Source organism: Dromaius novaehollandiae, chromosome 1, assembly GCF_036370855.1.
Source record: "Dromaius novaehollandiae isolate bDroNov1 chromosome 1, bDroNov1.hap1, whole genome shotgun sequence".
NCBI lineage: Eukaryota > Metazoa > Chordata > Aves > Casuariiformes > Dromaiidae > Dromaius > Dromaius novaehollandiae.
The window spans coordinates 189,804,002-189,824,544 of record NC_088098.1 but is presented as its reverse complement, the minus strand read 5'-3'; the positions used below and the strand labels follow the sequence as shown (position 1 = coordinate 189,824,544).

At 42.2% G+C, this 20,543-nt stretch overlaps 1 protein-coding gene across 3 annotated transcripts in view; it reads right to left on the bottom strand.

The window, feature by feature from the left end:
• Positions 1–483: 483 nt before the first annotated feature.
• The window catches only part of WDFY2 (WD repeat and FYVE domain containing 2), an 80,900-nt gene continuing 60,840 nt past the window's right edge, over positions 484–20,543 (bottom strand). For 2 of the 3 annotated variants that reach the window (XM_064504880.1, XM_026108379.2), the window contains exons 6-12: positions 19,883–19,995; positions 18,738–18,864; positions 16,684–16,789; positions 12,961–13,062; positions 11,090–11,220; positions 10,727–10,835; positions 8,436–9,558 (exon numbers count right to left, since the gene is read on the bottom strand). In XM_064504880.1, coding sequence (XP_064360950.1) covers positions 9,529–9,558; positions 10,727–10,835; positions 11,090–11,220; positions 12,961–13,062; positions 16,684–16,789; positions 18,738–18,864; positions 19,883–19,995 — 718 coding nt within the window. In that variant the 3' untranslated portion in view covers positions 8,436–9,528. Of the gene's footprint in view, positions 8,361–8,435; positions 9,559–10,726; positions 10,836–11,089; positions 11,221–12,960; positions 13,063–16,683; positions 16,790–18,737; positions 18,865–19,882; positions 19,996–20,543 lie in introns of those variants that run through there. The other variant, XR_010387262.1, reaches the window with a different exon arrangement.

The window sequence follows — 20,543 nt, the reverse complement described above, 5'->3', positions numbered from 1 at the left end:
TACCTGTTTCTACACATGGTTGGAGATCAGTGCGGTAGGACAAAAGAATTAGACACAAAAATAAAACATGTTTTCTGGAGGTTTCTACAGTGACATAGCTTGAGGCCATGCTGATGGGCAGAGGGGAAATCATTATGTCTACTTTACATACTTTAGTTTCCCGAAAGATATCCAACTGGCTGATGTCCACTTTCAAACGAAGAGCATGCTTCAGAGTTCTGCATTTACTCATTATTCAAAGACATTCTATTAAGTATCAGTTTAGGAAATCTTTGCTTTTCAGCCTGTTGTCAGTTGCCACAGAAATACAGGCTTTGCTGTAAGGGAGGCACATGGGAATAAGTTTTCCCATGAAAAGCACTGCTGAAACATTTCAGGCTGTCACACTGCTTCCTGAAGAGGCTGGAGCAGCATTGAAACCATTGCTTCATTTTAGAAACTTAACTCTGTCTCACACTACAATGAAATGAAATGACAGGAAGGTTCGCACAGACATTTATTTCCCAATGAGCCTTATATTAACAACATTTTACATTGTTCAAACTGTTAAACACAGTTCCTGAAAACAAAAGCATGGCAGAAAGCATATATAGTAACTGCATTTCTCAGTCTAGTACCTTCAAAGCAAATTAAGACAATGTTTGCATACTTGAGTGTTTAAACTCAAATCACTTCTCAGCTCTGCAGTATAGAAGAAAAGTTGAATGACAGATAGCTAAACAGTTGATAAAAATAACCAAAAGTGCACTTTAACATATATTTTAGTCCATATTCTGTACTGATATATTTAAATATCCCATAATTTTCTTTTTAGTCACAGCTTAAGTTGGAAATAAGGGCAACAGTATGAAAACTGCTTTAATCTAAGTTTGGTCACAGTGTAAAAAAGAGCCAGATACTTTATATTATGGTTTAAGTGCACTTACGATAAAAAAACTGAATATACGACAGCAAGTAGAAACAAAATCTGCAGTCTCCCACACTATTGGTATTATGTTCCCAGTGATGATTTATCTCACACCTTTTCCATAAGAACAGATGAGGTATGTAGTTATAAAGCCAGCAAGATGTTTTGTGTTAATGCAGTTCAGAATAAATTGTACCTGCATGTAAGCAAATACATTTAGTGTCACCTCTAAAATTTTTAGGAGCAAGAGAAAAATGGCATCCAGTGAAAGATTATCAGAAATATAAGGTGGTACCAATTCCTGTTAAGCCAGGCGCATTAAGGACTTAAAAACACACCTGTTTTATAGGACCTGAAATACTAGCACAACGGCTGTGCTTACTTCACTTCCCTTTCCACTCACAGCCCAGCTCTTCTTATATCATCTTTCAAGCTTATATGAGTCTGACCTCAGTTGTTTAATTATTCACATTCTGAATGGGGATTTTGCACAAACAGGAATGCAAGACCATAGACCACAGGCGGAGTCATTTCCCCATGTCCCAGTGGGGACACAAGGCCCATCACCACCGCAGCAGGACTGACTGCAGCGATGCAGATGCACAAGAAACAGATGCCACTGGAACGTCTTCCTAGTCTTTGGTGAAAATTTTAGGTTCGTGTAACAGATACCAGATGATTTTGTAAACAGCATTTCCTCTTTTCCTGATGTTTCATTTTTGGGCCATGTTTGTTCTTTGTTAAAAAACAAAACAAAACAGAACTGTCGTTGACTAAAGGTATAAACAATTGTTAGTAGCCTGGTTTTGAGTATCAGGGCTCTGCCAGCGTTCTTGTATTTTTGGTTTTTGTAGAACTGTTCTCTATAGAAAGCAGGGGTGGGCCAAAAAAAGTAACTTCATATGTACCACAACAAAATTCCCCCAAGCCCATAAAAACACAAACCCTACTACTAAATTGGAAAGCATTTTAAATATAAATACCTCACTGTTCTGGTGTAACCTGCAAATACTAACTGTTTGCATTTGCACTAACGTACCTGCCAGCTTTTGTGCTGTTCTAACTCTCCACACTAACACTGTTTCCAGTCCCTGGTAAGGTGACTCAAACAGGGACACCCCTTCCTGTTAAAAATGACTGAGGTGGGATTTTTGAAACGTGCCCAGCTTGGGCTCAGAGCTGGGAGTTTTACTAAGGCCTTCAATATAAACTGCCTCCAGTCAGTGCTGAAGAACTCAGTGCTAACATTTTATTTGGGGAACAGAGCCCTGGGCCATACCTTCCATTCTTCAATTTGGTCAGTAATTATATTCTTGGAATATAGACATGTCATATATATTCTTGGAATATATATGACAGAGCAGTCTTTAAAGACATAATGGATAGGATTAGTTTTCATTAAACAATGTTTAATTCAGTGAGTGGAGCATGAGCATAGTTTAAGTGCTATTGCCAGAGTATAAAATTACTCTTTCAGAGAACAAGCCAGTGGTCATTGACTTCAGTGGAGAAGGGCAGCTATAAACTAGTTTAATCTATAACTTCCTTTTGCCTAGGGCCTTCCTCCATTTCTTGTCTGTGATGCTCACTCACACTCCCTGCTTAAAAAAAAAAAAAAAAGAGAGAGAGAGAGAGAGATCCTCCCCTTCTTATGACACTGGATCCCATTAATCTAAAATTAGTGCTGATCAGCATTCCCCAGGTGGCTTTTAAAATGAGCTGTTAACATTTTGAATGAAAGAGGGAAGCTTCAGATCTCTTCCATCTCATCTCAGGCAATTTCTCTGTTTGTCCATCAGTGTCTTGACGTTCTGGGTGCATTTGGACAGACACAGTGACTGATTACAGAAGGTAGTTTTGAAATGCAAATAAAAGGACTTGAAAACTGTATTCCAGCAACAATCCTTATAGCACTGATCTAGACACTAAGAAAGAGAAAGGAATATCGAAAAGGCAAAAAACTTAAAGGGGAGGGAGTGTAACATAAACAATATTTCTGAGACTAAAAGTGTCCAAATGCAAGAACTTTGGTTATGAAGTAGGTCAGCATTTATGTTCCTCTCTAGAGGAAGCCAGCAGATACATGTTTGGAAAGACGGTGCATTCTTGTGAAGAAAACCTGCTCCCTAGCAAGGTAGACCTGACGCACAGCCTTCCAAAGACAGACAGTGTCACGTTGGCCAAAGGGCTGCAGCAGGGCAGGCTTTCCACCAGTCACAAGAAATCAAGAGAAAACTCAAATCTTTGCCGTGCCAGCAATGGAAGTGGTACTTCACAGACACAAACGCTGATGGACAGAAGAAGAGTGGCAAAACCCACAGCAGTGCCAACTTCAGGGAGCTTCAGGTTTTCCTTGCTGGCTAAAAAGCTTCCCCTTGGTGATTTTCCCTTTACTTTCCAGGCACGGCAGGAGTTGAGAAAGGCAATCAGCAGGCAGTCTTGGGGTGATGCAGAGAACTGGGCAATCAGCACACTGCCCAAATGGCCCACTTCCATGGGCTGCTCACCCATTTCCAGGTAGTGAAAGTAAAAATTCATCATGTTAAAGGAATGACCCCATTTGCTCAGATAATTGTTGCTGGTTTTATGCCACAAACAGAATGGGTAGATGAATGGGTCCAGTGAAACTCAATACACCAAATTCCTTGTTACAAGTCAACACACACACACACACACACACACACAGAAGAGGAAAAGCAATAGACAGAAGTTGATGGAAATAAATTCAGTTGAGTTGAACTAGCACGATTTATTCAGTTATGTTGGAGACGCCTACTTACATAAAGGAATGGAGGAGAAAAGTGTTCCAATATAATAGAGAAAAAAAGTGATCCAATTGCTGAGCAATATCCCTAGAAAACACTGACCAGAACCAAAGCCGGAAATATTTTTCATGTAAAATCTCTATATTCTGAAAGACAATGAAGTACACAAGAGTTGTATTGGTTAGTATGGTGGACTTGAGAACTAACCAAACAAAGACAGTCAAAATTCCTTTGCAGACTTTGGAAAACTAAATCACACATTTGGACTAGTCAAGAAAAACCAGATTTTCTGAAGTAACAATGTCATACAGCAGATGCCTGGTAGATGGTATTTATCAGTATGTGGCTTTTATTGGTCATCCTGTTCTTACAGCATAACTTCAGCTGTGTATCTTTGTTTGCTGCAGTACTGTCTGGACACTGAGCACGTAACTTCAGTGTCCAAACCAGAGATAATCAGGTTTACATCCGAGCTGTAAGCCAGAGAACTATGGTATTGGCTGCAGGCAGGGTGCGAGAAGAAGAAATAAGATTTTACTCAACATCAAAGACAGAGTGGTGAAAATTTCAGAGAAAATAATTTGAAACTAAGGATGAATTAAGTTCATGCACTCATTTTTGCTGAAACTTTATTGAATACTTGGTAGCAGCAATCCCACAGAATTAGTAGAGACATTTTCTTGGGACAGGACAAAGTTGAGGGCTTAGTGAGTGAGTCTTTCAAATCTGAGGAAAGCCCAGACCTGCTACAAAGTATTTGTATTGGTTAGTATCTACAAAGTTGCTGAATTCTGGTAATAGGGAGGAAAAAAATGTGCGAACAAGCTTGGAAAGTGTAAAGGTGATAAAACTTTTAATACATTGAGATTATTTAATATACAGGAACAAGTAACTGGAGAGGGGCAGAACCAGCATCTCCTTAAGGCCTGACACCTCCCAGCACCATGTCAATAGTTATGTCTCTCTCCCATCATTTAAATATCTAAGTGCATCCACATTTAACGCATTTCTCAGCACTCCTTGAGGTAGGCAGATGCTACTAGTAGGCAACTAAGAAAGAACAAGAAACAAGTTAGATCTTCATAGGTTCAGTCTACCACCCCCTCACCAGAACAACTCTATTCCTCGTGGCATCTGGGTCCTGACCAGGACTGCTGGTTGGCTTATAATGTGAGGACTGAGATGGTTCATCTTTGTACAATTCTGATGAATATTCACTTCTAGACTACTGGCTCTTTTTGTATGCCGATAACATTCATTCTTGGCATCTTTCCTTTGCAATCACTTTGCCAGTAGACTGTGCTGTTTTGTTTCCATTTTGTTTTGAGTTTGATGTCCCTACATGGCAGCGATTTCAATGCCTTTGCACTGTGGCTTGTCTTCGACCATCTCTGATGGTTTGCTGCAGGACAACGTTGTGCTGCTAAGAACAGAAGAGGTTGAGTTCAAAGTCCCCCCTGAACTGGGGAAATGCAATAAAAAGTTACATGCAACCACGAAGAGTTAATCTCTGAAACTTAAATTTAGGAACTTCAGGTTATTGGTCAAACTAGGGGAGTTCTTCTAAGGTTCAAAGATTTTCTGCCAATTTTCACATGTGATTTTGGAGAGAAAAGCTGGCTCCTCCTTTCCATCAGTATTACACAAGAGGCTGATGCTGAAGGGACTCAGCACATTAATCCATCCTGAAATGGGAGCAAGCTTGTTGTTATTGCTGCATTCTATTGTCACATATAGAAACAAAGCCTTTAACTCATAACTGAAAACATCCCATTTGCTCCCTGAGGTCTCCTGGAAAGGATCAGGGCATGCCAAACCACACACTGTAGAACTATCTTCTACATGCTACAAAACTGAATTTTAGTTGTTCTTACCCAAACCCTATTGTAAACAGTGAGGACAGTCATATGTAGCATTCACAAATACAGGCAATAGCCCTAATATTTTAGATTTAAAGAAAGATACATCTTTTCTTCATTTTTTAAGTCACACAGTAGATGGAAGTGTTTGGTGGGCTCCTCTAGAGAAAAATATGCAAATTCCTCTCCAACAGTGATTTCCTCAGTGGGCAAGCTGAGGAAACAAGCAAATGTTTTCTTTCTACAGCTTTTTCTGGATCCTGCACAACCCTTTTTGTGTGTCCAACAGTCCACCTTCTTATCAGCAACCAACCCCAAGCACAGGCAACACATCCCTCCTTTTCCCCGTGCTGAAGATAGTCATATCACTCTCCCAGACAAAGCACAACATACATACGCAGTTTTCCCTTCTGATGCCCTAAGAGGTAATGCACTGACATTCAGGTGGTGGTCTCAAGTTCACAAGATTGAGGTGGGGAGGTCACTTGGGCTTTCCTCTGAGAAGTAGCTGTAAACAAGAGTGCTAGCAGATGGGCACACTAATGCCACCAGCATACGGAACTAGTCTCTCTAATAATGCCCAACTTTTAACCCTTAGCACTACCTGGTTTCAAAATGACTAACCGTGAGGTTAGCTTCCCCTAGAAGGAAGAAACATCAGTGTTACCCTGGCAAGCAGCTGCCCACATACTTTTTGCCTTCATCTATTTTCAGCTTCAAAGTCTGGAGCCAAGGAGACTCCAGGTCTGAGATCTATCTTCCTTCAGCTGCCCGGTACATGCATGGCTCAAGTCTGCTGCTCAGGCACTAGGTACGGGACCAATGTCTGCCCCACTACTGCGTAAGCACTACAGCTGCTGTTCATTTTTAAAACTAGAAATTGCAGGAGATTCTCTGAAAAGCACAACTTCTTCCCCCAAAGAAACGCAAGTTAAGAGAGAGATGAAAATCTATTTGTTCTAAACTCAAGAGCAGAGGAAGACTGGCATTGGTTGCGTGCCCATTGGCACAGCAGAAAATATTGTGGGGGCATTGCAGAGTATGCACCTGCACTGAAACACACTCTACCCCCTCCAAAGAGGGCAATTCATAAAAATAGCTCAGGTTTGTTATTCTGCAACTAAAACGGAAAGAAAGGCCCAGGCAGCAGGGATCCCTATTTGTGCTGATCAAAACGACAAAAGAAATCAATACTGTTACACTAACAAGCAGTAGAGGAGGGGAGGCATTTTTACCTCTCCCAATGTCAAATTCTTCTAGTTTCATTTGGGAGGTAAAGCAATTACTGTATGAGTTACACATGCCTATTTTCCCTTGATATCTCTACATTATATCTTTTAAGATGATAGCAAGGGGACACACTTCCCTTCCACCTCCCCCCGCCCCCAGCCCCAGCTCCAGCTCCCCCTTCAGCTTATATGATTTCCTAAGCCAGGAGCATTTTATCCTGAGACTGCAAGACACTGGGACATTCAAGTTAAATTCAGATAACCCTGCAGGTACTTTAGTCAGAAAAAACAGAAAGGGACATTTTACAAAATGGATTTGTATAGCCAGCACCCATAAGTTTCTTTGCGACACTGAAACCACAACTCCTTGGGAAGGGAAGGGGGTCCAGGAGTTTACTGCAGAGTAGTCCAAACACACCTTGCTCCCAGATATAGTCTTCTTTAGAGTTTGGCCTCCCACTTTTATTTGAATTTTCACATGGTACAAAAGGACTGAGTATTGACCCAGAGGCAGATCCTCAGCCTGCCGATTTCACAGTTCTGTTAAGATAAGCACAATTCACGCTGTATCCAGGCTTGTTGCAGCCGTTTCATCTCCTCAGGAACACAAGCTGAGCAGTGATTTAAGTCTACTTCAGTGCTCCCATGTTTCTGCCTGTGTGTGAAATATTCTGTGTGGCAGCAATGCAGATCTGTCTTTGGCCAAAAGGCCCTGAGTCCAAGGTAATGTAGAACAGCATAGTCCAGCAAAGTTGCACACACCTTCTCCAGCTGAAATGAAACCTTGGCAGGCCACTCGCTCATCTTGCCTAGCTTCGTCAGCCAAGAACACTTCAGTCATCAGAAAATGTGCACAAGGTGGAATGAAAAGCCGTCCAAGAGGAAACAAACATCCAGCTTCCAGGAGAGAAAGTAGGAGGACTTACAAAAGAATTAACATTTAAACTGGAAAAAAGAATCTTTTTAGTGCTATGTGAATCATGTTTGAGAATGTGCATTAAAATACACTGCCTACAGGGGGACCAACAGGCTTTATGGCCAGGAAAGCCAGAGTGGCATGATTTCAGACAACAGGATTGCAAAATGCTTGAGCCCACTTCCTAGGGTGCATAAAAAGAAAAAATTCCTTGAAAATATGTAGCAGTCCTACCACATACACTACTCACCCTTTACTGTGGCAATTAATCAGCCAAGAATTAATGCCACAGATTGCTTCCCCCCTCCCCCTTGCCCTGCTCAAACATGAATTACAGCCAGGCAAGCAAAGGAGAAGCTTTACCTTCTTTTAGAGTTATCACTCAACACCAAATGTGACTTTTCTCTACGTAGCAATGTGCTTTTACAGTGGTAAAAATAATCACCTCCCCACTTTAGGGGGGAAAAGGAAAGTACAAAATGGGGCAAAATTGAGCACCAATGAGTTGCTGGTCACAACAATTCAGACCACCAGACCTGCTTAAATAGGAGAGACAGGAAACTCCTCGGTCTGCTCTGCAGCTCTGTTTCCTAAGCCAGTTCCTTCCAAGAGCACCAACAATGGTGTGTTTAAAAGCGAAATGGATTACAGGAATTGAGAGATGATTTTTCAGATATGATCCCTCTGGAAAAGAAAGGGATTGTTTTTATTTATTCATCTTGACAATGTCCTTTTAAAAAGGTAATTTTGGTCAATCCAGGCTTTTAAATACTTTTTATTTTTAAAAGAAACTGCCAAATATGACAACAGAACAATGGGTGTCATTCAGCAATATCAGTTTCTGGTCTGTAGAAGAAATTAATAAAGCCATCAGCATTTTAAAAATAAATATGACTAACCATATGGAAAACAGGAAAATCAAAATCATCTTCATCAACAGAGACAGGTATAAATGCTGAAATGTTGCTGTGCAAGGTAGAGGTAGAGGTAAAATAGACCTTTCAGACCCAGACCAGTTTTAGATCCCCCCCTCTGTGCACACACTCCCAAAAGCCTCAGTTGCCAATAATTTAATTTGAATAAGCCTGTCAGCCTCATCAAATTCAAACAGACCTGTGTGCTCCTCACAATGTTCTGAGCTGGAAAACTATTTCAGCTTTTGTAGGAATTGGTTGCCAAGCAACCTGCCCCCTGGTTTTGCAACTTGTGCAGCAAGGAAAGAGCCAGGAAGCTGTATTTTAAACTACCAGGAAACAATAAAACATTTTCTGGATGATGTCTGCTCAGACAAGCAGATGGTAGAGCCCTTTTTGGAATTGCCATAGTCCATCTGATCCTTAGTGACACAACAAGAGAACGTGCAATGCCCTGCCCGAAGTTTCCCTACTGGAGAGAACATCGCTAGCCAAAACATCACAAATAAATAGGTGCTCGCTGGGGGGAGATCCGATTGCCTTATACAGTATGCTGATACTGAAAACGTACATGGTAAGACACAACCCAAGAACCTTCTGTACAAAGCAGCAAGTATTCTGACATAATGAAATATAAAAACTAAAAATTGCACTGCATACAGATTTTCCAAACAAACTCAAGACAACCAAGCACAGTCAGATCGTACAAACCGTTAGTTTAAAAAAATACCTTCTTGTATATTTTGAGAATAAATGGAAAGAGTCTTCGTGCAAATGTTCAGCCTTGATCAAGCAGAGGACATAAAATTGTTGTAAACGCATTAGTTCCTTCCTCATCTGCCACAGGCGCCCAGCGTTACCTATCTTCTGCAGTATGATTAGGGTTAGGAATCCGTTTCTTCTGTAAATACCACCTTCCAAGTTCCACTGATGTATCATCAAGATACTACTGGTGTCATATCCCACAACTGTTAATATAATAAAAGATAATACCAAAGTGAATAATGGTAAAAATAATAAAATATAATATATAATGCTATATCTATGTAAACTGTGCCTTTTTTTTTTTTTTTTCTTAAGGGAGGCCATTTGTTCAAAAACAGAAGCATCTGGTCCAAATAAGTTTGATTTCATTTTTCAGCATTCATGTCAGACTGGTGGAGTTTGACCAAATGACACTCTATATGTCATTATCCTTTACACGGTAAGCCAGGTTCATAGCTGTAACAGGTCCTTAACAGAAACCAAAAATCACAGTGTATTGCTAACTTGAATTATTAGCATAGTCGTAACACATCACGAGGGCTTTTTAAACATTAAACCAGAGCTTTGTTATAAAATTATTAGTAATTTTAGCTATTTCTGTGCAGGGAGATTTGACATTGGAAGGGCCTCTCTTTATCTAGCCACATAAACTGAGATTAGCCATACTGAAATAGAGTTTGTCTTCCCTGAGGAAAAGGTACAGTGAACACTGACCTGGATGTAGCTAGTCTAGTCCCAGCCACTCCAGGCAATAACTTCATAGACCAAGACTTCAAATGCATTTTCAGTGATATATACAGAAGTCAGAAAACCAAACCATGTTTGTAGAAGACCTTCTATATGTGATCCAGTGTCTATTTTAGCTGGGCATATACCTTCAGCTTTCCAAAAGTGAGCTCTATCTAGGTAGCTGAACTTCTCTGTTTCCCTACAGAAGGCAGAAAGCCCTGGCCCATGAATACCTTTTCCATTATACACGAATGACACTCTCTTATGACATTCGCTTTATATTCTACCTATAGAAACTAACCCCTCCCCTCATCCATAAAAAATGTGTGCTGTGACAGAAGGAGGAATTTGCAGGATTTTACTGATGCTCTGAGTGCTTCACAAGACTCATGTAAGAAAAATCCTTGACAGGGATTTCAAGTCTTACTTTGAAGCTAAGTGAGTTTTAGAAGAATAGAGCAATTTTCCATTCTCCTACAGGGAGAAGGAATATTGATGATCCTTATTGGGCAGAAGTGGGGAATTACTGACTGTGAGAAAGGTCTCTGCAGATGAAAGCAAGCAGGTGGGACATATCTGCACTCACAAGGGAGAGAAAGAGGAGATGAAACACAAGAGTTAGAGAAATCTCTTCACTCCTACCTTAATAACTTTGTCTGTCCCCGAGGTCAACAGCCATCCCCTGGTGGCATCAAAGTGTACATGAACTATGTTGTGCTTACTGTCATGGAAAGTAGCCGTGGGTGCCCGCCTGAAGAAAGAGATCTAAAATCAGCAAAGACCACGACTGCAGGGTTTTCCCCTGAAGTGTTCACGAAGAGAGGAGTCAGGGATGGAAGGTTATCCCTCCTGGTTCGGGAGGTACAGCAGAGGCATCCCCCAGAGAAAGAGCATGGGGACCACCCCCCTGGCCATTTTCCCCACACCCTCGCATCTGCCCAGGCTCTCCCAGAGCCAGGAGTTTTGCCCCACTCCAACACGAGCCTGCTAAGTGCCCACACTTACTCTTCATCTGTTATGGACTCGTGACAGCTATCGCAGACCCTCACTTCAAACTCAAATCCCATCAGCGGGATGGAGGAGCGCTTGGAACTGCATTTACCACACACAGCTTTCCCACACTTCCGGCAGTGATGCTGTGAGAGGCAACACACAAAAAGACATCTTCAACCACCAACCCAGAGGCCGACCACTGCTTAGCTCTGGCTGACTCTACCAGTTCACTTCAACAAGACTGAGCCAAAGTTGCAGCAAACAGGAAAGTGACTCTTCCAGGGAAAACAAAGGAAAACAAGCGGAAACATTAGAGTAAATGGGGAAAAAAAAATCTTACTGTCAATTTTTCTTCTCCTTCTTTACCTGGGTCTAGCCGATCATTAACATGGACACTGGAAGCTGGCAGATAAAGCACTGCACAGGTGAGGTGGGCTCTACTTCTTTCCCCTATGCTCCAGGGTCACAGTGTACATCATCCTATAATCATCATCTCCTCTCCTATGAAGTGCTTTGGGATCTGTGGGTGTAGCTGCAGGTCAGGGCTTCTTCACTGAGTGCGAGTATGACCAGTGCTAAATGGGGGTGCAACAGGATGGAAGGAGAAAAAAAAATCCAAGCTGTGCTCTTTTCACTAAAAGAAATAGAGATGGGGGAAGAGGACGAGGAAGCCCCTCTAGAAGGAAGCCCTCACAGAGCTGGGAGCTGTGGTTGCCACTGTCCCCAGAGGAGGTGCATGCACCTCCTCCCTCTGGTCATGTGCAGAGCAGCAGAGGTCCAGAAACTGCTGAGGTTAAATTCCAGCCCAGCCCCTTTCTCCAGTGCTGGCGTTGGTGCCAGGTATTGAATGATCAAGTTGGAAGACAGCTAGTAATCCAACACTAAGTGGCAAGCACAACAATACTCAACCTGGTGTTTTTCCTCAGGGGAACCCCCCCAGTCTTCATTCTTACTTTGGGGATGTATGGGACAACCACAACGCTCAGCAATATGTGACACATTAAAACATGTCCAGGTCAAAGTAGCACGGGGCCACACTACCATTATCAGAATTAGTGCAACGTCATCCTGGAGTCTCATCTCAGCCCTTCCCTCTACATATAAACATATATCACCTAGTCACCTCAATCTCTTTGGCTGTTTTCAGCCTCAGAAGTACTAGCGCGTCTGCATTTTGATACTACCTGGATCCTGTTTCCTCACATACTGCTGCGTGGGACTGCAGTGCTGCCTTGCCTGTCATTGGAGAGCCGGGCACTATGGTGACAAGCATTATACAAAGAATGAGAAAATGCTCAGCTGTGGCCCAGACACCTGACTTTTTCAAGCTCTGTAAGAACACCCTTTTCCGCATTTCTACACTCCTTTCCTGAAAGGCTGCAAGCCGTGGCCCTTTTCTACTGGGCAGAAAAATGTAACTGCATGTTGCAAGCAGACCAATAAGCCTTTTCTATCACAGCCTGAGCAGTTACAGATGTTTACCCAAGCCCATGGAAAACAGCTTTGCTTCCAACACTATCTGCAGAAATCAGCTGCAAATTGCTTTCAAAAACCAATTCAACTGACAGTAAGCTAAATCCCACATGGACAGCCCAGACACAGCAAATTTACTCAGCCCAACATCTATTATATGCATTTGCTATTGGGACCAGCTGCAAAAATTTCTTCTGCTTCTAACAGGCAAGGCTTTTGGCTCTCCGTGCGTTCCCCTGGATAGCGCAACAAGCCTGATCACCAGCAGGAGCTCACCATCCAACTATCGAGTGGTCAGTGGAAAAACAAAGTGCACGTTCCCCAGCCTTTAGGGGAAAAAATCTTACTGTAATCAGCTGAGAGGAGAGCCTAATTGCATTATGCTAATGTACCAAGGGACCCATACAAACCTGCCTGAGGCCTATTTTCTTATTGTCCCACATCTGTTTGAAGTTCCAGAAGAAAGGCTGGTCACATTTTTGACAGGAGTCGCTGTCCAACCATTCGGGTGTCTGCAACACACACACACACACACACGCACACAAAGAATGAGCAACAAGCAGAAAATCATCCATCATCCCAGTGACAGGACAAGAAAAGATGTTTTGGGTGCAGTAACTTTGTCAAGTGAACTTGATTAAAAATCATCACGAAATCATTTTGACTGTTCCCTGAAATGTCTGTCTTAGCTCAGCTTTGAGCCTCGAAGGACGCAAGAGCAACACTTCTCACCCTATACATAAAGCAGAATTTGATTATAAGATGATAAAAATAACCCAAGAACAAACAAGCCTCCCACCACCTCTCCAAGTTTAGAATTAGGTGTATAAAAATGAATGTCCGACTGGACAGCATTTACCATCCGCTACTGCCTCTGCTGGAAAATGGAGGCAATTAGTATTTCCAACAGCGGAGCTAATCATCTGGATGGAAGAAGAGGGGGTGGTATTTGAAATGCTGCCTTTTTTCTTTCTTTTAATATTGTGAGAGATATTCCCAAAGTTCCTGCTGTCGGAGGATTTGCTACAAATCACATGCAGGGCTGAGCAAGATGAGAATCTCCTGAACAAGCCTAAACCCCCCAAACAACTCTTTTCCCTGCTTTTACACAAAGAAGATGTAAGGCAAGTCTTCCATTTCCTAATGCAATGTGTAGCTTTGGGATCATGCTGTAGATGAAGGGGATAAGGATAGAGAAGATTCAATAAAAAGAAAACATTAAAGAAATTTCTCTCTCCTCCAGCCATTCTGCATGGAATGAACAGAAGCAAGTTTTGGCCAGGGGGAACAAGTTTTGCTTGGTCAAGCAAGTTTTGTTTGACCCTGGAAGATGTCAGGAAATGCCTGCAGCAGTGGGGAGGCACGTGGAGGGTGAAGGCAACTTCCTCCCGTACCCTTGGGTCCTCTGACACGTGCTGCACTGAGTCGCTGGGGTACAGGCAGTGCTTCTCCCCACCGCACTTAGGAAACTCTCTCTTGGACACGCTCTACAGGAAGATCCTCAGTTCCCCATTTCAGAGGGCAGCTGCATTTGACCCTCCTTCAACTGTCCGTCTGTCAGGGGACAGTCTGTCAGTCCTATGCAGGGCTCCTTCCCAGCTCTGCTGGGACTTCTGCTCCTGTCGCCTGTCCACTTGGACAAGGGCTTGGGCCAAAGCAGGTACTTGCAAGCAGGTCCTTCCCATCGCCATGGTGAGGCAGCCCCCAGCCCTTCTAGCACTGCTAAGGCAGCATGGTAACATGCTCTCACCCATCCCCACCACCCAGAAAAGATTAGATAAATAATAAATTAAATCAAATACTTTGTGAGGAAGCACTATTAACAAACTGCAGTTGGCTTATCAGAGCCACGAGCTTCTGAAGTATTGCAGTTAAAAAAGGCAAGGGCCATAGTTAAGATTAAGATTTAAAAACAATATGAAAGCCAGACAACCATACGGTAAGGCTGACTGAGTCCCTCAGTTCCCCTGACTGCTCTGACCCCAACTGCCTGTTTCAGCTTTTCTGTCAGCTACTTTAAAGGCAGGTCATTCTGCAGGGGTAAATTCCTGTCTTTCCTACCCACAACTGTCTTTTAGTTTAATGTCTATAGATTTACATCTGCATGAATACATTTTTCATCTCTGAGGCATCTGAACACTATATATACATAGAAGATGTTTTGCTAGTGACTACTGCAAGTCACTACTTGCAGTTACTGCACTACTATACAGTTACTACTGCTTTGCAGCAAAATGGAAACACAGCTTCTAGCACCTTTCAGATGTTCGCTTCTTAGAGCTTTTAAAAATAGAGTTTAAAACAAGAAACCAAGGGAAAAATGGCTTAATGCACTCTATTGCAATCTCAGAGATGTGGGAAAAACTGATAACATCAAGTGGAAAAAAAACCAGGCAAAAAATACAATAGTCAAAATCCAGAAGAAAGTGCTCTAGGACCCCAAAACAAGATTTGGTATTAAAATCCCAAAGATTCAGGTTTTAGAAGTGATTTAGCACAATGGACTCCCTACTGCGCTACTGATAACAAGAACGAGCCCACATAGCCCCAGCTAGAGAAAGCAGAACACCCGTTAACACCTGCTGCTAAACCTTCATTTAGCTAATTACATTTCTCCTCCAGTTTTTAACCAGTCTCCTCACAACACTGCCATTTGTTTCACAACAAACCAATTTTAATCCTTATTGTAGCCTTTCTAAGATAGCAAATAAATAAGATTTTCATTTCTGGATGTTTGAGTTGCAGCAATGAGGAAACATCTGTTGGGAGGGAGGAAGCCATTCTGCTTTCGTTTCACTTCTGGAGCTGATGACATAATTGGCCATTAGATTAGCAATTAAAGAGAGCCAACTGGAATGTTAATTCCTGTGAAAAGGGGGCTAAGAGTAGTTCAGTTCCTGCCTAGGCCTATTTCAGCAGATTTTTAATCCAATTTTCCACTTACGAAAGTCTCCTGAGCCCTTGCTTGAGGGAGACCCACACAACCAGGGGAGACTGAAAACCCTTGTGGGGAAACAGCAAAGCTGATTAAACACTGTGCTGTCAAGAGCATCGAGTGAACCGGAAAAATTCACCACCCTTACCCCTCCTTGCTTTTCTCTAATCCCACTCAATTATGGCAATGTTTTGCATCACATGATAAAAGCAAAAGGTAAATGAAGGGTCTTTTCATCAGCTGTGTCCTTTCCAGCCACAATCCCACACTACACACCCCCAGGGCTGAATAACCCCTCCGTACTCAGACCTACCTGCCATGGTTAAGCAGGGTACCTGGACCTCCTCTTGGCCCTGCCTTCCCTTGGGAATATGGAAGATCATTACGTATAGCTGCAGTCTCCAGGTAGGGATGGGCAGAGGCTTGCCATGACTCTTTTTACTGAGATTTTCCACATTCAAGAGTACAGCTAAAGCCTGATTCACTCAACACAGATTTAGAGCATCCTTACTTCTCTGAGTCAGGTCTTAGAAAATGCCGAATGGAGGCTGTGCCCACAGTACAGAAAGCCTGGGGTACATTTTTGCATTTGTTCACATTCATTAGCCACAGAGCATAAAAATAGTCGTGACTGCATGGGTGAAATTTTTTTGTCTTGGTTAGCAAAGTCATTGTTTACCGCTGTTTTATGTGGTTACACCAGAGGGTAGCAAGTTTGAGTAGCAGGTGAGACTGAAGGCATAATTAAATGCCTTTTTAGCAAGAACAGAGAAAAAAACCTCGATCAAATGGCAGGTTTCCAGAGACGGCAAAGCGCTTTATCATTTTGTTTTCTTAAAAAAACCTAATAAAATAATAATCAATCCATCATTTACCTCTGAACTACATTTCTCATGATGTCCTAAAAAAACAAAGCAGAACATCTCACAGCATCCCTGTTAGAGGATGCCTTTCAGAGCAGCAATGTAAAGGGTATAAACCATTTCACAGCATACTGAATACAAAGTTTTTGTCGGATAATTACCCCTGTACCGTATTATTAAAGGCACAGCACAATTGCTGTATAATAACTGGAGCATGTCAGAAAACATTTTTACTGACTGGAACAATCCTGTTCAAGCTGAAAGTTATGCATTTTAGACAGGCCTCTTCTTCTCAAGATGGTTGCAGACAGAACCAACAAGACCTGAGTATCTACCTCCTGTCTCTCAACATCCATGTTCCAGACAACGATGCCACCGTCTGCACCGCAAGAGATGAGCTGTCGAGTGTGGTGAGCATAAGAGAGAGACTGAACTTTGTCACTGAAAAAGAAACAAAAGAGTTACTAATTAACCATTTATGGCTAACACAAAAATTAAGTACAGAATACACGATAAAGCAGTATAAAACTCCAGTTTGCCCATATCTTTTGTCCTCTTACAGTACACAGCATTTGTCAGAGCACCAATGCAAACATAAATGCACATCAGACAGTGTTGCAGATCAGAGTCTTTGTTATCCAGCTGGGACTAGAACCAGAGTGTTGCTTATCTGGGCAGGAGCCACGAAAATGAAGGCCTGTTGCGGTAACTGCTTTCCCTGCTCATGAGACAGGAGGTCCTAGGTTTGCTGGAAAGCCAGAACGAAGCTAGAGGTTTAGGGCCTCTCAGAAGACATTTCTGAAAGCATAAATGTAGCCCTGGTACTAGCTGCCTATTCAGAAAGGTAGTAACAACATTGTTTTGGTAAAGATCTACAACATCCAAAAATGAAGCACTGAAGAATGGCTGAAGACTTTCTTTTAGCACTAATAAGCAAGGAGAATTTTGAAAGTAATATAGGAATCCCTAAATTGCTCCTAAGTCTTCCCAAAGTAAGGTGGAAGATTTAAGTGCTTTTTCTTCTTCTTTGAAGGAAAAAACAATATGGGAGAAACAATTCAGTTTAAACTCGCAAAGTTAAGGTTGGTCCATCATAAAAGAAATAAAATCAGAACTCACGTCAAAATATTTATGACCTGGGAAACAACCACCATACAACAAGATGTACTAAGAGGACAGTAACTCAGCATATAGGGATTGGAAATTCTTCATACCTTTTGGTATCAGTTTTGTTTGCCACCGCAAGTGGCCTCACCTACTCAGAGGCCTTTCATATTGATGCACCTGTCTGTGCATATGGCTGCTCTTCCATACAGCAATGTTTTACAGGAGAGTTTGGTATAATACAGCCTTCCTAGACAGCACTGACTTGCCAAGAACAATAGCACTGCTAAGTGAAATGCTTCTCAGTCCCTGTTGTGGTTATGGCCAGGACTGTACATGCATAGTGTAAGCCAAAAGCCATGCTACATGTAAGATCCAAAGGCTAATTGCATTTTAGAAGAACTAATTTCCACAGCAATAAGTATAGCTGTGGTGCATTAGCAAGCACCCGCATTAGTGGTATAACAGTAAGCTGGGAATTTCAGCAAGAGCTCTGCAGGGCTCTGAAATGCAAGTGGCCCAACCAAATCACTCAGCAGAGCATAGCAGCCTGCACAAAAAATGTACGTGCATATAAGAAGCTGTAAATGCTGCAGCATCTTCAAACCTGAGTTTGGCAGCCAAGTCTCACATATATAGGCCTTGCAACACACTGACCCAAACTTGTTACAGTCAGCATTTAAAACTCTAGGAACTCATTGCAGCTAGACCTATTCCACCTCCAATCCCTACTCAGTGTCCAGCACAGGCTTACTCTCCTTCAAAGATACCTACTGTACTGTGTAAACGTGACGTCTGTATTTGCAAAGGTCAAGGCTCTTTGCATTAAGGAAATGGTGAAGGCCCATTTGAGTAAACCACATTAGATACAGCTCAGATTCTAAATACAGTGACATGTAAAACACATAGTTAGCATTGAGTTAAAAGGGACTAATTCGCCAAGCCTGATGCTCCCTCTAGGGGAAAGAAAGAACTTGGCATCTAAAAAGCAAGAATTTCCTGGCAGCTCTTCTCATCTGAGGACCCCTCCTTTCCGCACAGAGGTGTAGACTCCTGCACAACACATTCAGGATATAATTTTCTTCATTACCATTTGCAAACTGTGGGCACAGCGCTGAAAACCTTACTAAAAGCAATTTATTCTCCTTGTATATGGACCATAGGGAGTCACATATACAAACATAATGTATGTGAAGACTGTAACCTCTGGGCTGCTTGGTTCCAGATGTGGCTTCTGCCTTTAGCTTTTCCCCCAGGAAAACAGGAGGAAGGGTTTTGAACATACTTATGCCCTTGCAGCTCGATGGCTGTTCCTTTTCTTCCTCCAATATCCCACATTATAATGGAATGATCTGAACTGCCCGAGAATAAAACTCGCTGTACTGGGTCCCAACAGAGAGCAGTGACACCACCTAAAACAGAAGATGCACAGAACAGTCATTTCATTACTGAAAGTGGAAGAGAAGAATGTAGCTAAAAATACATACATTAAAAAATACCACAAAAAATATAAAGAGAGGGTAATTATAATGTAGGTCTATCCAGCAAAGGCCATGCAGCCAACACACTCTGCTTGCCAATTGAAAACAAGCTGCCTAGAAAGCCTGTTGAGCCTCTACCCTGCTGTTCTCCAGGCAAAGGGCTCAGCTGCCTCTCACGTGAATCCACCAAACAATAAAGAGAGGTAGAAGAAAAGCCACCATATGACAGTCACAGTGTGACTGCACAGCATTTAATCTCCACCATTCCCAGGAGACAAAATTTTACTATAAAAGAGAAGCAAGCAAGGAATATTTTGGGCACCTTCATAGCATCACAGCATGAGGATTGAACTATCTAGTGTTTTGCCCAGCCATCTCCTCAGAACTAGGATAGCCTGGGAAGGGAGATGTCAGGTACTGTGCAAGTTCACTGAAGACAAATACACCACCACAGAGGAAGGATATGAAGAGATGTTGAGGAATGACCACCAATTCTTCTGTTAGATGCTAGCCTCACATCCCATGGCTGCTGTTTTTAAAGTGTTGTAGGGCACAAGTCCCAGCAGCCAAAAAAGCAGTTAGCACCTCCAATATGCACATCCAAGGTGTGTCATCCCACTTGGGCAAAAGCGTTTACCAATGTGGGTCTTTCCCTGAGGAACATCCTTTTGCCCCCAGAGTTACTGCAACAATTGTCCTAACTCAACTTTAATTAGCAGCTTGTGGAGATTGTGCAGATTGTGGAGTTTTCAGCACTTCTGAGAAGTCTGATCCCTCCTTTATTTTTACTAATATAGAATTACTTCCCTGAGTTTTGGTGGCAGTTTGAGCTGGTCTGTCTCCCTTCCAACTGCGTACTTGCACATCATAATGTTTCATAGGAGAGTCACACCACAGTGGTGCTGAGCACAGATGAAGAACCAGATTGGATCTCCTCCTGAAGCCTTACCTGTGTGTCCCTTAAATGTTGTAACGAGGCTGCAGGACTCTTGCTCTAGTTTGAGTATGGTCACTTGTCCAGAGTGATCACCAACAAACACATGCCGAGTTTCCACATCAAATCTGATGGGATAAATGCTGAGGAATATACATTGCTTACACAAGCTATGCATTGCTTTTCATGACTTGTTAATGCTTTTAACATGTATGTATACTGCATCCTCATGAATAGTACTCCAGTGTTAAGCAGGAATTCAGAATGGACTTTTAGGCCTCCAACTTTAGCAGTTCATATTAATAGTTCGGTTTGCCTGGGTACACTCTGTAGCCAAAGGGAAAAATAAGACTATTCCAGAAGATGTAATTTGTGTATTCACTATGAACCATCTATGAAGAAATCCTTCACCACCAACAGAGGAGTCTCATCTCCCCAGGCTATGTAATTTAGGTGCTAAGAGTTGGATGGTGTTCATTCTTTCTCTGTCTCTTCCTCAACTTGTTTAAAATAACTACAAATTTTCTACTTCTTCATTATAGTTAGGTTTATAAACACAACACTCATCTTTTCCCAGACCACTGGTCAACCTCACAGAAGTCCTCCCAAAGTATATCTCCTTAAGTGGTTTCTAGTAGCAATTTGGTGACACTTGGTTGTGTTATAAGAGCCAATC